The sequence below is a fragment of the Marmota monax genome, unplaced genomic scaffold, assembly GCF_021218885.2.
Source record: "Marmota monax isolate L192 unplaced genomic scaffold, Marmota_monax_Labrador192_F-V1.1 WCK01_AAM20220418_F8-fsc00008, whole genome shotgun sequence".
Classification (NCBI taxonomy): Eukaryota; Metazoa; Chordata; class Mammalia; order Rodentia; family Sciuridae; genus Marmota; species Marmota monax.
Genome location: NW_026694432.1, coordinates 28,952,912 through 28,967,026, shown reverse-complemented (window position 1 = coordinate 28,967,026; position 14,115 = coordinate 28,952,912). Strand labels below are relative to the sequence as shown.

General features: G+C 50.5%; 1 protein-coding gene across 9 annotated transcripts in view; it reads left to right on the top strand.

The window, feature by feature from the left end:
- The first annotated feature begins 3,546 nt into the window (after nt 1-3,546).
- The window catches only part of Fhad1 (forkhead associated phosphopeptide binding domain 1), a 117,742-nt gene continuing 107,173 nt past the window's right edge, over nt 3,547-14,115 (top strand). For 8 of the 9 annotated variants that reach the window (XM_046469263.2, XM_046469261.2, XM_046469262.2 and 5 more), the window contains exons 1-3: nt 3,547-3,633; nt 4,841-4,962; nt 6,019-6,125. In XM_046469263.2, the coding sequence (XP_046325219.1) occupies nt 4,854-4,962; nt 6,019-6,125 (216 nt within the window). In that variant the 5' untranslated portion in view covers nt 3,547-3,633; nt 4,841-4,853. The remainder of the gene's footprint in view (nt 3,634-4,840; nt 4,963-6,018; nt 6,126-14,115) is intronic. The other variant, XM_058571138.1, reaches the window with a different exon arrangement.

The following is a 14,115-nucleotide window of genomic DNA, read 5'->3' as shown; positions in this document are numbered from 1 at the left end:
TTCAGTCAGAGCAATATATGTCTACGCATGGTGTTTGTTTTTCAAGGATTATAGAACCATCCAAGTTGTGTGCATTGGGATTTCCTCCCCTTTTATTACTGAGTTGTATCCCATGGTATAAATATACCTCCCTTGGTCCACTCTTCTTTTGACAGATATTTGGTATTTTTTTTTCCAGCATTAATATTTCCCGATAACACTGCCCATTGGAGTGGAAGCAGCCAGAAGTTGAATTCTGGAACCTCCTTTACAAAAATTGTCACTGGGCAGGCCGCTCGACCTCTCTGTCTTTCAGCTCCCCCTTTCTGTAAAAGGGTTGGGCTAAGAATTAAATAAAACTACTCCTGACGTGTGGCTGCTGCCTAGTGCACCTTAATACACATCAGCTGGCTGTGTTAACCACACCCACGAAGGGTCACCGGGACATGCAAAAAATAGTGGGGGTTTGCCCCAGTGCCCAGAAGTAGAACAGGTGCCACCTTGTAGACTACTGGGTTTCTAGAAATGTCTTCTAGATGGTCACCAGGGGAGGGACCTCAGTCTATCTCCAATATCCACATCCATAAAAGTCCAGAGATCAGCTTTGCTTGGGATGGGGACACTGAGTCTTGATGCCAATCAAAGCTTCTCCGGGGCGTTTGTGACCAGGGCTGAGAATGGAGCCGTCCTTCCACAGCAGCAGGACGAAAAGCAACCGTCACCAGCGACTGCAAACACTGTGGAGGGATCCCGCTGTGGCAGGCACGATACTCACTCCTAATAACCTCGGAATCCTTGCTGTCGATGCAGTTATTACCGCCATGTTACAGAGGAGGGCAGAGGCAGAGACAAAATTAGAAAACAAGCCAGACTTCAAAGGTGGGACCGTCACACCTGGCCTGCAGCTTCCTAACAAATGCACAGGCACAACAGGAGGAAGCAAGGGACCGACTGTGAAGACTGATTGGCAAGAGAAATGCTCCCAACTAGCCATGAGTCTGCGGGAGACCCACCGGCTGCAGGTTTCCACATCCTCCTCGACCAGGGATTCCGCATTCTCCTAGGCCTCTGTGAGCGTCTCCTTGCTGTGAAAGTCTCTGCTCTGCTGCTCAGCTTCTATGGCCAGCTTATCAGCAGGACAGGCAGACTAGCAGGCCTTCTGCCCTGTTACCCTGCACCCTGCCGGCTACTTCCTGCTCTACCACACTCTTTATTCCGCTCTCTCCCCTGGGTAGGGCTGGGGCCTAAGGCCAGCTCTCATTCCATGCTGAAACACAAGGGCAACAGAAGCATCAGCCAGGTCTCCAGGGAGGGGAACAGGGCAGCCCAGGGAAGGTGGCTGGGAGGAATGAGGTTTTTCTGGGAGAAGTTGTAGGAGGAAGCCCAGCCCCCAGGGTGCAGCAGTTGGAGAGGGTGGTCGGCCTGAGCTGGCCCCTCCTGACTTATGAACCCTTCCCTGTGCCTGGGCCCTTGGAACAGACAGAAGTGAGAGAGAGCAGGTGGCAAGCAGGTATCATCTTGTGGCTGTGACAGCTATCACCTGTAGCCCCTCAGGGGAAATGCCTTCCCAGTGACACTCAACTATAGATGCTCCTTATCTTACATTGGGACTACATCCTGGTGAGCCCGTCATAAATTGAAATAATCAAAGCTCAAAAACACATTGATTTTGTGTAATTCACCGCAGTGTACTACAAAGAACTGTTTCCTCCTGTGATGCTGCAGCCCACTGCCGGGCAACGAGAGGGAATGTCATCCTTGCAGGTGTCACCAACCCAGGAAAACACCAAAATGCAAAATTCAAGTATGGTTTCTACTGAATGCACATCAATTCCATGCATTATAGATCATAAGCTGGAGAACATCTGCACATTTAATTCTGTCTGATTTTCTAGATTTCAGGCATATTCCTCTGTGTCTCTAGGGCTTATGTCACCATTAAGGACATGGCAGTGATTTGCTAGAAGTAATGATCACCGCTGATATTTTAGGTGGCTCTCTGCCTCAGTCACTATTCTCCGTGCTTTTCCCACACAGCCAGTTTTGACAAGGTTAAATGAGATTGACCAATATAAAGGCCAGTAGCCAGGAGGTACAAAGCCCTCGGTTAACATTAAGTGTTCTGAGGACAGCTAGGGACAATGGAAATGTTCTCAACCCTTCAGCTGCCAACACTTCCGATTTTAACCATCCTATAACATGGCCCTAGAAGGTACCCAGAGCTCAGTAAAATGGCTTGGGTTACAGGCACAACCAAGGAGTCCAGATAGTCTAGATACCTCTGATCTTTAAGGAATGTATCTTTAATACCCATTATTGTTTAAAAAGAAAACGAAAAGCAATGTGTTTCTATTGGGTGTTTTATTTGGTTTCAGTAGAGAAAATGGGTCACACTCAATTGGATCGGAGAAGTTCACATGCTCAGGAGGTCATGGCAGCATTCGGGGAAGGGAGGATCCAATCAAGCCCTGGCAATCTCTGCTCCAGTGGCTCTGAGTGTCAGTTCTGCTCTCGGTTTAGTAGAGACACCATCTCTAAAGCCTGGCAGATGCTGTGGGCTGTTCTAGCTCATGGCTGGCATGTGCTTCACTGGTAATGAGCAAGTCTGAGTCCTGGGTACAATTTGAAGACAAGGGTTGGGCAGAGAGGAGCATAGAGTGGTGGAAATGGCAGGGGGTGGTGGCTGCGTGCTGGGCTGGGCAGCTGGCTAGAGAGGCCAATGTAATTGATTTCCCTGGTGGCTCTCTTCTGTGGTCTTCCCGTTGACCAGGGAAGGGTCAGCTACGGTTCAACTTTCTTGGAAACACATACTGAGTTTTTCTCCGGGTACCTCCTCGGCAACTTCCTGCGGGTTAGATGAGGCCTTCTCCAGGAGGGGTTGGGGGTGCTTGGACAGGTAGATCAGATCTGCACATCTTCCGGACACGACCCATCCTCTCGTCCAGGTCAATTCTGGGGCCACAGTTTGACACTCATAGGGACCCAGGGGATGTCTGCCGAGATGAACAACAGAAGGCAGGGGCGGTGGGGTCCTGGGTTTGGAAACGCGTTTCCCCAGCTCGGGGAAGAGCCCCCCGCCCTTCAAGACAGCTCACAGGCCCCCAGCCTCCCCCGGGTCGCCCCCGCCTCACAGGTGATGGTCCTCCGCTTACTCTTTCGGTTTTGGGGTCTGTAAAGAGAGGGTGGAGATTCGGGAGGGGCGTGGTGCTCACCTCCGAGAGGCTCCTCTGTCCTCCCAGCGCCCCGCGCCCCGGCATCGACTTAGAGCAGGGGTCACAAACGGGACTCTTGGGTCGTCTCTGCTCCTTCCTCGCTCTAAAGCCTCGTGTGGTCGCGGCGCCAGGGTTTCCCTTCCGTGAAAGGGGACCCGACCGGCTGCGGACCCCTGCAACGCCCGGCGACTCTGCCCGCAGCCCGAGGATGCTCGGCGCGTGACCACGCCCCCCCCCCCCGCGCGCGGCCCGGCGGATGAGGGGCGTGGTCTGCCCGCGCGGCGTTGCCATGGGGACGCGCGTACACAGGCGGGGCGGCCGCGCGGGGAGCGGGCGGCCAGCTGGAGACTCCGCGGAGCGCCGCCCGCGGCTTGGCCGCTGAGCGGGCTGGCGCTTACCGAGCCCGCGGGGCTCTCGGCCGGGAACTGGGCGGGGGGGCCAGGTGAGTGCGGCTCGCCAAGGGGAACCGGCCCACGAGGACCGAGGACCGGGCTGGAGGGAGGAGGCGGGGGTGACTCGGTCCCCAGGAGCACCCAGAGGAGCGGCCCCTACACCCTCCCTTCCTCCCCAAGCGCAGCCACCCTGTCCCCCCCCCCCAGGTAGCCTGCCCAGGAGCCTTAGGCCACTAGGATGTCCAGGGGGTATGTCAGGGATTAGGAGGGAGCCCCAGCTGCCCGTGATATGGAGGACACCTGCCAGTGGCCAGAGAGAGCCTCTTACCTAACCTCGCCTTTCCAGGTGTCCCCTGGAGAATCTTCTGCATCTCCCAGGCCACCTACACCTTTGGCCTTCATAGAAATTTAGCTTCCGAATCTCCGTTTGACCCATCTTTGGCAGGAGGAGTACAGCTCTTTGGCTCTTTACTCTGATCAGCGGCTCCATTGTATCAAGTAAAAGCTCACTTAGAGCTTAACATATTCGAGTTACTTTCTGCAGTGTTTTCAGGCAAGTGGGTGAATGCACAGGACAAGATTAAAGTGCAGAGACATCGCCTGACCCAGACAGCTTTAAAAATAGACGTTAAGTTTTCCAAAATGTCACTGAGGCTAAACCCTGAAGGAAACATGAAAGGTGGTTACCCATCAGAGATTAGGAGGTGGCAGACTGACTTGGGGGCATTGTTTTGTAATTTCATTTATTCAGTAAGAATTTGCTGCCAGGCATGGCAGCTCTGGGGGCTGGAAATAGAGTAATGAGCAGGAATTAGAGAGGGCCTGGGATTTTACCCCTATCTGCAAGCTAACAAACTTAATGGATGCTGGCAGAAGGCAGGAGACTCCTGGGCAAGAGATGGAGAACTTTGTTACTCACCGCACAGCAGGCTGTGCGAGCTTCCTGTGGCAATGGTTCCTCTGGTCCCGCAAGCCCTGCCCAGTGAATGCAGCTAGTGAGTCTGAGTTCCAGCTAAGGCACTCCGAGCCCAGGGAACTCCAGTCTCATAAAGGGACTGAGAGCAAACCTTGGCCCTAGAAGAGGACATTACCTTTATGATATGCAAATTTGCCCCCTGCCCTAGAGGGAGACACTATCTCTAACCTAGTAATTCCATGCAAGGGCCAGAAGTTCTCTCCCTGCCATTTAACTTCTGGGTGAACTTAACCTCTCTGAGTCTGTTTCATCATCCGTAAAATAGGGACAATACTTTGCAGGGTTGCTCTGAAGATGCAGAGTAATCATGTGTTCAAGGGTGACAAGGCCTGGCACTCAATAAGTGACGACAGAGATGATGATGAGAAGCAGAGCCCCCGAGAGCTGCTACCATCACAGCTAGGTGATTATTATTTTTATGCTTAAGTCCAGCCACTTTGCATTTCAGTTGAAAACAAAAAGGAGCGACGTTGTTCCTCAATATGACATTGATGTACATTGACGTAGCTTGATCAGAATTCAAGCAGCAGATGAAATGTTATCAGCATTTTATAGACTTCTGAAGTCTCCAAAGCATTTTGAAAAAACATGTTTACAACTTATTCTGAAATGCATCAAAGTATAAGATAGACAGTGGTGTCTACTTCTTTAAAGTTCTCTGTATGTGTAATATTTTCATAATAAAATGTTGGGGTGGGGATATGTATAGAGTCCTGATCACATGATTGAGCTATAACCTGTTACTTTAATTTTAGAAATCACCTTCTTTTTTTTTCTAGCCAAGTATGTAAAGAAATGCAGGAATTTAGAAAGAAAGTATCTAATGCCTGCTTCTTCAATGACTAGCTCTTTGCACTTCAAGCTCTGTGGAAGCTTGGGGTTCAGAGTTCGAGAAGCCCAGGCTAACAACAGCATTAATAGCAGTAGTACTAATTTGTGTGCAAAGTGAGCTCCGAGCCATTCTCTGTATTTCACATGTATTATTGCAGTAAATCCTCACCACACCCATTTTACAGATGAGAAAACTGGAGGGCACAGAGAGAATAAGTAACCAGCCAAGGTCACAGAGCTAGTCAGTGCTTGGTTAGAAATACTGACTGTGAATATGTCAGATAACTAAATTGATGAGTGGTGGGTGGCAGTTATCAGTGGGATTCAGGTTTGTTTGGGGGTTGTTTCAGCTTTGGTTTGTGCCCTGAGTGCCACAGCAAATGTCTGCTGTTTGATTATCAGACCCAAACTCTTCTACGTTAGACAGCACTGTTAGTTAGCGAAGACGCTCTTGAAGAGACGCAGACTTGGCTTGGTGATCACGGTCAAGTCCAAGGCCCACTGCCGTCTGCAGACTTTCCCTTTGCTTTCAACTCTATGGGGATTTCATTCGTTCTAAAACTGATACTGTTGAGTGGCTGGAGGGCTGCATTTTTCTAACAAAATTCTTTCTGAAAACCTCATACAGGAAAAGAGAAGAGAATGAAAGCCTATCTAAAGAGTGCCGAGGGCTTTTTTGTCCTGAATAAAAGTACCACAATTGGGAAGCATGAGGATTCAGACCTTGTTTTGCAGGTAAGAAGGCTCACCAGCTGCCCCCCACCCCCACCTCAGCCCCACGCCCCTCCAGCCATCCCCCGCACCCGGGGACTCCCACGTCTTGAAGCACAGCAGCCACGTTGCTCCTTGTGCTACCAAGAATCAATGTGAATAAGCCGAGCCCCTGAGCACGGGCAGCATGACAGCCGCTCTGTCCTTTGCTGAACACATCGTGGATGCCCCACTGAAAGGCCCTCCTCAGCCTTCTGGGCTGATCTGGAAAGCAGGTGTGGAGCTGGTGCAGTGACCTCCACCTGCTCTGGTCTAGGCCTCGCTCCCTTTTTTGGAGAGGTGGGTGACTGGGGATGGAAGCCACAGGCACTTAACCACGGGGGGCCACATCCCAGCCCTTTGAGGTTTTGAGACAGGTTCTCACTAAGTTGCTTAGGGCCTCACTGAGTTGCTGAGGCTGGCTTTGAACTTGCAATCCTCCTGCCTCAGCCTCCCAATCCGCTGGGATTACAGGTGTGCGCCTCTGCTCCTGGTCCCTCTTTCTCTTCTCAAAGCCTCTTGGGACGGTTCTGGCCCCCTCAGAGCCCACCAGGCTAAGTCCTGGACTCGGCCACCGCATCTTTTTCGTTGCACTTCCTTCTTGATTTAGCACTAGTTTGGTTTAAAGCCTCAGCTCATTGACAGTCAAGGAAGTTGGAAAAAAGAAAGGAATAATAAAAACAGCGGCTTTGCTCCTTTTTAAATATTGAAAGGGGTTAAAATATTAAAATGGAAAGAGAAACACAGCAGAATCCTCTGACTGTGGAAAGCAGCTCTCTCAGACTTGCTCAGCTTACATGCTTAATTTTTCCTTTTGAAATAATAATTATAGAGAGATGGAGTGTGTGTGGCAGCCAGTGATCCCCAGTGGATGCATATAATGTGAGTCTAACAATATCAAAACCAGGAAGCCGACCTTGGTCCTGTGTGTGTGTGTGTGTGTGTGTGTGTGTTCTTATGTCACTGTGTCACACGTATAGGTTCATGTGTAGCAACTGAGTGGCAGCACCATATGCCCCTTGTGATACCCCTGGGTAGTCACAGTACCCACCCCCATCCATGACCCCAGCAACCACTCATTTAATCTCCATCTCTGTAATTTTCGGAGTGCTACATAAATAAACACAGTGAGTGACCTTTTGAGACTAGGGGTTTGTTTTTGTTTGTTTTTCGTCGGCCTTTGAGATCCATTTAGACCGTCCCTGGGTCCTTTGGGTTGCTGGACAGCGTCCATGTTAACCGTGCACACTCCAAAGCACAGTTTGATGGTGGCCAGTTTGAGGATTTTGTAAAGAAACCGTCGTGTCCAGGTTCTTGGTGGACTTGTTTTCATCTCTCAGGATCGATGCCTGGGAACGTGAGGCAGGACCACATGGTAAATGCACGTTCGGGGCCTCAAGAAGTCACCAGGTGGTTATCCAAAGTGGCCGGACTGTTTTACATTCCCACCAGCAATGCACGTGTGACTGCAGGCTCAATGACCACCATGTCGCCCTGCTGTCCATGTGGGTGTCCTGGTCAGCAGCTGTGCACCTCACGCTCTTGGTCTGAGTTTCCCCAGTGGCTAGTGAGGTTGGGCATCTTTTCCGGAACGTAGCTGCCTGTTCCCATCCTTGGAGGTGAAATGCTCCTCCCTGCCTTGGGTCCTTCTCCTGGTTGGACAGCCTGAGCCTTCTCTGTGGGCTTCTGAGAGTCTCTGCAATCCAGACGCGAGTCCTTGTCAGCTCCCTGGCTGTGACTATCTCCTCCCGCCTGTGGCTTCACCTCACAGAGGGCTCTCACAGGACAAAGCTTTCGCTCTTGAGGAGGGGGACGCCTCCCTCTTCTCTTGCGGATCCTCTGTTTGGCGTCGCGTCTGGGACACGTCCATGTACGCGTGAAACACCGAGGTCTCTCCGACGTTCTCCTCTAGCCATTTTGACATTGTGTGTTTATATTCAAGTCTATAGACGACTCTGACCCATTTTTGTCACATCCTAAGTCCAGGTCGGTGTCCATTATTTGGCCTGTGGGTCGGCAGTCGCTGGAGGACCATTTCTTGGAAAAGAACCGTTGAATTGCTTTTGTACTGTTCTCTGAAGTCCTCTGGCTGCACTTGTGTGGGGACCATGTTGAGCTCAGTGTCATGTTCCGTGGATCTCTGTGACCGTCCCTCTGCTGACGTGAGGCAGCTGTGACCACGGCAGCTCTCCAAGCCTTCAACAGTCAGAGAGCTTCCTCTCGCTTCATTTCTATTTTTCAAAATTGCCTATTTTAGTTCCTTTGCTTTTCCATATAGATTATTAGAATAACCTCTTTATATCTATAAAGCGTCTTGCTGGGATTTAGGTAGGAACTGTTTAAACCTGTGTTTAAAAACCTGGGAAGAATGGTTATCTGGACAATGTCATCTCCCAGCCGTGAATGACGAGTGTCTCCGTTTATGGGGTCTTCTTTGATCTCTTTCTGAGTCTTTTATAGTCACAAGTCCTGGGCACATTTCATTAGATTTGTACTTAAGCATTCTCTTTGGTCATTATTGATGGTAAATAGTATCATACTCTTAATTTTGGTTTCTACCTATCTATTGCCAGAATACAGAAATACAGGGTGGGTAGGTGGGTGGGTGGGTTGGCTGGTTGGTGCGTGCTCACATGGTAACTTGCAACCTTAACTAAACTTTCTAGAAGCTCTTTTATAGATCTGGGGGGATTTGACATGTAAATAACCACATCATCTGCAAGCAGGAACAGTTTCACGGTTTCCCTTTGTGATCTCTATGCCTTTAACTTAACTTTCTTATAATATTGCAATGGCTAGGACCTCCAGTACTCTGCAGAGCAAGAGTAGTGGAAGTAGTGTAATCTTTATATCTGCCCTATTCTCGATTTTCAGGGGACAGCATAATCTTCTGCCGTTAAATATGATGTTAACTCCAGTGAGAATGTTCTTTGGAGAATGTTCTTTATCAAGCTGAGAAGGTTCCCCTGTGTTGCTAGTTTTCTGAGAGTGTTCATCATAAATTTGGCAGATCTAATTTTCACCCATGACATGGTCTCCCAACAAGGAAAAAAAGAAACCTTTTCAGTGACAAAGTAGTAAAAACAAAGAAAATGAGTTGAAGTGTCTTCTTAGCCCAAGAGTGAGATTTTAGGCAGTTCTACTTCCCATCTGGCTGAGGTGGGAGCAGGGACTCTCCATTTTAGGTCCAATGATGATATCAGAAAATAATTTTTAAAAGTGCAGGCTTTGGTGAAGACAGACCTGGGCTTGGTCTCTTCAGGCCGTTTTGCAGCTGTGTGACTTCAGGCAATTTGCCTCCTGGCTCTGAGCTCATTTCCCCACCTGTGCACGGCCCACCTTTCAGGAATGTGGGGATCAGTGATAAAACGCATACAGAGTGCCGGCCACACAGCACTGAGGAGGTGACACCGGGATCATGGCATATGGTCTCATAAAATGAGACAGAAGCATTCCCAGGGGTGCACAGGACTGAGACAGGGAGCCCCTGATATTAACGAGCTGTTTGGAAAGGGAACTGAGGAGGACAATCATTATCATATAGACAGAAACAGACTTGCACTTGGGGCATAAAAATGATCGACGGCTTTCTCTTCCTGGGCCTCAGCTTTAAGGTAAGTCACCACCGTCAGCAGCGGTCACGGTGACTTAGGAAGGAAGCACCATCTGGCTCAGGCTTGGGACAGAGGGCAGAGGAGTTGCCAGATGCTTTGTGGATGCATTTTTGATGGGTTCTCACATCTTCCCTTCGACAAATTCTCTTCCCAGAGCTTAAATCAATGTGGGGAGGAGGCTTTAAGGGATGGGGGAGGGTCTGTTTTAAGTGCCCAAATCTACATCATGGCAGCATTTTCCCATTTTATAAAACAGGGTGAAAACTGCCCCTCTGCTGACTCCGATGGGCCTTTCTAATTAGTCAAAGAATCAGGCTGGATCCAGTATGTTCCACCCTGAGGAATAGTTAAACAATCAATTGATCCTTTTGTGTTATTTGAGCTGTTAAAAGTCATCCCACTGCATAAAGTTCAAAGACCTAAAAAGAAAAAAAAATCTGCCTTAAAATTACCCAGTAATTACACTTAGCAAATTAGAAAAAGATCATTGTTTTATTTGCCTGGGTAAATCCTGAAGAACAGGGAGCCTGGCTTCCTAAGATTCCTACTCATTGGCAAGACTGACGTATTATCTTGATGTTAATATCATGACATTTTGACATTCGTTACATTTTCCGATTAAGGGAAGTACACATTGTAGTTTTTTGTTTTTTTTTTGAAGAAAGAAAGCACAAGGAAGAGAATGAGCGTCACTTGGAAGCGTGTGTCTCAGTGACGGTCAAGACTGGTACTTGCAGGGCTTGGCCTCCAGACTCCGCTGGACCCTGTAGGGACTTTGGTTTCCGAAGCCAATTGGAAGCCTGCTTTACCAGCCTGGTTTTTGCTATTATCATTGCTTATTCATTCCACAAATACTTACCTGGAGCCTCAGCATGTGCAAGCCACAGACAGTATCACGTCGGTGCCTGCAATCAGCAAGCTTCCAGGACAGGGAGAGGGGGTCACAAGATCCCACAGAGGTCTGCATGGTTTTGTGCCAACATCAGGACTCTAAAGGAAAAAAAATATGCAGAGCAAGGGGGAGCCAACTAGACAAGAAGGGGGTACAGGTGCAAAGGCCCTGGGGCAGTGGAATGTATGGTGAGCTCCCAGGACTGAAAGAAAACCAGTGTGTCCAGAAGAAAGAATGGGAGGGGGCTGAGACAGCAGGACTTCCTCGAGGCGGGGAAAGGATTCAGGTCTGCACCAGAAGGGCACTGGAAAGAGAGCCCTGAAAGAAGGGGTGGCCTGCATTTTGACAGCTGGGACTTCTCCCACTGGACACAGCTGCAAATCCCCTGCTCTTAACCTCCCTCAGTTCAGAGCTAAACCTTGTGATTTATGATTTTATAGGATTTTTTATGATTCGTGAACAAACTATCATTTTTATAGTTGAATGTGAATATTATTTATTTATTTAAATTTTGCTTCGAGACAAGGGTCTTGCCATATGGCCCAGGATGGCCTTAAATTCCTGGACTCAGTGATCCTCCTGCCCCAACCTCTAATTAGCGGGACTATAAGGTGCCCACCATGCACCTGACGCATGGGACTATTATTTAAGCTCCACTGAAATCAGGGGTTCAGTTCTTCCAGGACCCGTGGCACCAACCTGAGATTGTTGAAATACCCACGGGAGCTTGTTACACCTGACCTTAGACGTCCTGGCTCAGTGGGTGGGCGCTGGGGCCCAAACATCTGCCCACTTCCCTGTTCCCCGGGTTCCAGTGGGGTCCCCAGGGAGATGGTGCCAGGACCATCCTGCAAGAGCCCTTCCCCTGGCTCCTCTGTCCCCTGGGCCTTGCCTTCTGCCGTCTGACCCCCTCCCACCCCTTCCTATGTACTGTTCCAATAAACTTGGTTTTGGGGGGAAGAGGAGCCAAGGTTAAAGAGTGGAGCGAGCACGAGCCGCTTCCCAAGGGCTCACCTGCCCCACACTGGGCGGTCCCAGGAGTCCCTCCAAGCCTGCTCTGTGGGCCAGCGTGTGGGCACCAGCTGGCCTGGGCTGGACGGCGGACACAGCTGGGGAGGAGGTGGGCAGGGTCTAGCTGGCTGGCTGCTCGGTGGGGGCGCGCCCCTGTGGTGCCCCAGCCCTACCTTACGGCTCTTAGGGTTGGGGGCAAGACGTGGCCCACACAGAACCCACCAGGCACTGAGTTCTGTCCCCCGGCAGGGCACCTGTCACTCTGGGCTGCCTTTGAGGGAAGCACCCTGGACCCTGCATCGTCGTCTTTATTCTTGTTGTTAAACGATGCTGCGCAGATTCCCTTCTACTTCCTTATGCGGAGGACGGCGGAGTCCATCCGCGGAGGCAGGTGCCTCTCACGCGATCCGCAGGCAGCCCTGGGTGCAGGTGCGCGCTCCACCAGCAGGAGGCGCCGCCCCTTGGTCTCACCCATCCCAGCGGGAACCTCCTCTGCCCTGATTCCAATGGTCAGCGCCCATCGTGGCAATTTATGGGCCACTTTCCCTCCAGCAGGCGGAGAGCTTCCAGGAGGACAAAGTTCAGAGCAAAGAATAGATTCTCTCTCTCTCTCTCTCTCTCTCTCTCTCTCTCTCTCTCAAAATATGAATATCTTAAAATTTGCCATCTTGACCATTATGCACTCTGGGGCGTTAAGTATACTCACATTATGGTCCAGAAGTTTCTTGTCTCTGGAAACTGAAGCTCTGTGCACAGTGAAGAAAGACCCCCCCTCCTGTCTCCCCAGCAGGAAGCCACCACCTTCCTGACGGTCTCCTCTGAGTCTGCCCACTGTGGGCGGCTCATGTAAGTTGAATCCTGTGTGTTTGTCCTTTCGTGAATGGCTCGTTCACTTTGCACAGTAATGTCCTCCAGGGCATCCACGTTGTGGCATGCGGAGTTGCTCCCTTTTCTTTAAGGGTGACCACATCTTGCTTCTCCACAGACACTCGGGCTGCTTTCACCTTTTGGCTACTATTAATAATGCTGCTTTGAGCGTGGCTGCCCATATCTCTTTGAGACCCTGCTTTCAGTTCTTTGTGGTAGGTACCCAGAGGCGGAATGGTGAGATCACGTGGTCATTCTATTTTTTATTTTGGGGGGACCGCTGTACCATTCCCACAGCTGCACCATTTTACCATCCCAGCAGCCGTGGAAGCGTTCAGCTTCTCCGCATCCTCGCCAACGCGGATTCTCTCTTTGTGAAAGTAGCCGTCCTGCTGGGTGTGAGGCAGAAGATGGTGATCTTCTCACATTGAGACTGAGAAGTAGGCTGTATCTTGCATGAGTTTATACAGGTCCCTGTGTGTATTCTGTGCATGAATCACAGAATTGATCCCTCAAAACAATGCTGGGGGGTAGGAGCTACTCTTATTGTTGCTATCCTCATATGCACGTGTGGAGACGGGGCCCAAGGTGTGACTTACCCAGCCTGTCTGAGGTGGAGGGTGACTTCCAGACCTGTCTGACTCAGAGCTTTGGGAGAAGGAAACTTCATACATTTGGCTCTGGGATCATCTAAAAATCTACATATCTGAAATTTCTTGTGAGCTCATGAAGATAATAAGGTAGTCGATAAGCCAGGGGAATTCCTTACTGAGAAATCCTAAGCACAGATTAACAAACAGCGAACTGGGTTTTCTCCTCATTCTCCTGGAAGCAAGGAGCACAGGTGGCGCCCTCTACTGGGGAACTGGGGTAAAGAGGCGAGGGCTGGGGCTGGGCGGCGGCTTCCCAGATCAGAGACCTTGAGTCTGTCCTGGGGACCCACAGAATCCTGCCTGGGTACCAGGGCCAGGTCCCCCCGAGAGGACCGAGGCTAGTGCCTCTTCAAAGAGAAACCTGCAGAGCAGGACAGGAAAGGATGCCCAGATGTGCTGAAGCACAGGCGTGAGTCTGAAGTGTTGGGAACGCTCTGGCTTGGCCTGGCGCACACACGTCAAAGGGCACAGGGGCCAGGCTACGCCTGGGACTTGTCTGGAAGATGGAACCCGTCCCCAGAAGGGGAAAGAGTGGGTTACCTTTGTGATTTTGAGAGAGAACATGGGGACAAGGCAGAACGAGTCGGGGAACAGCAGAGTGACTCTAAGTGGCCAACTGCGTGAACTTGGCTCTGAATCACCTGCTGGAGGGACCCTGAGTCTGCCCTGGTGAGCCCAGGCCAGGCGAGCTGTGCGGCCGTCCCCAAGGTGACTCCCGAGTATGTGCCCTGGGGACAATCAGCAACTGTGCTGTAAGAGTGGAGATAGCGTGTGTAGTGACTTTTGTTTTCTGTATTTGTTTTCTATTTAAACAACACAGATTTATTTTCTCAAAGTTCCGTACTCAGCTGGTTGTCCCAGGTCACCCAAGGCCAGATGGACGTGTTGCTGGCCTGGGCTCTTCTCTGGGGTCTTGGGGGACAGTCTGCCTCCAGGGC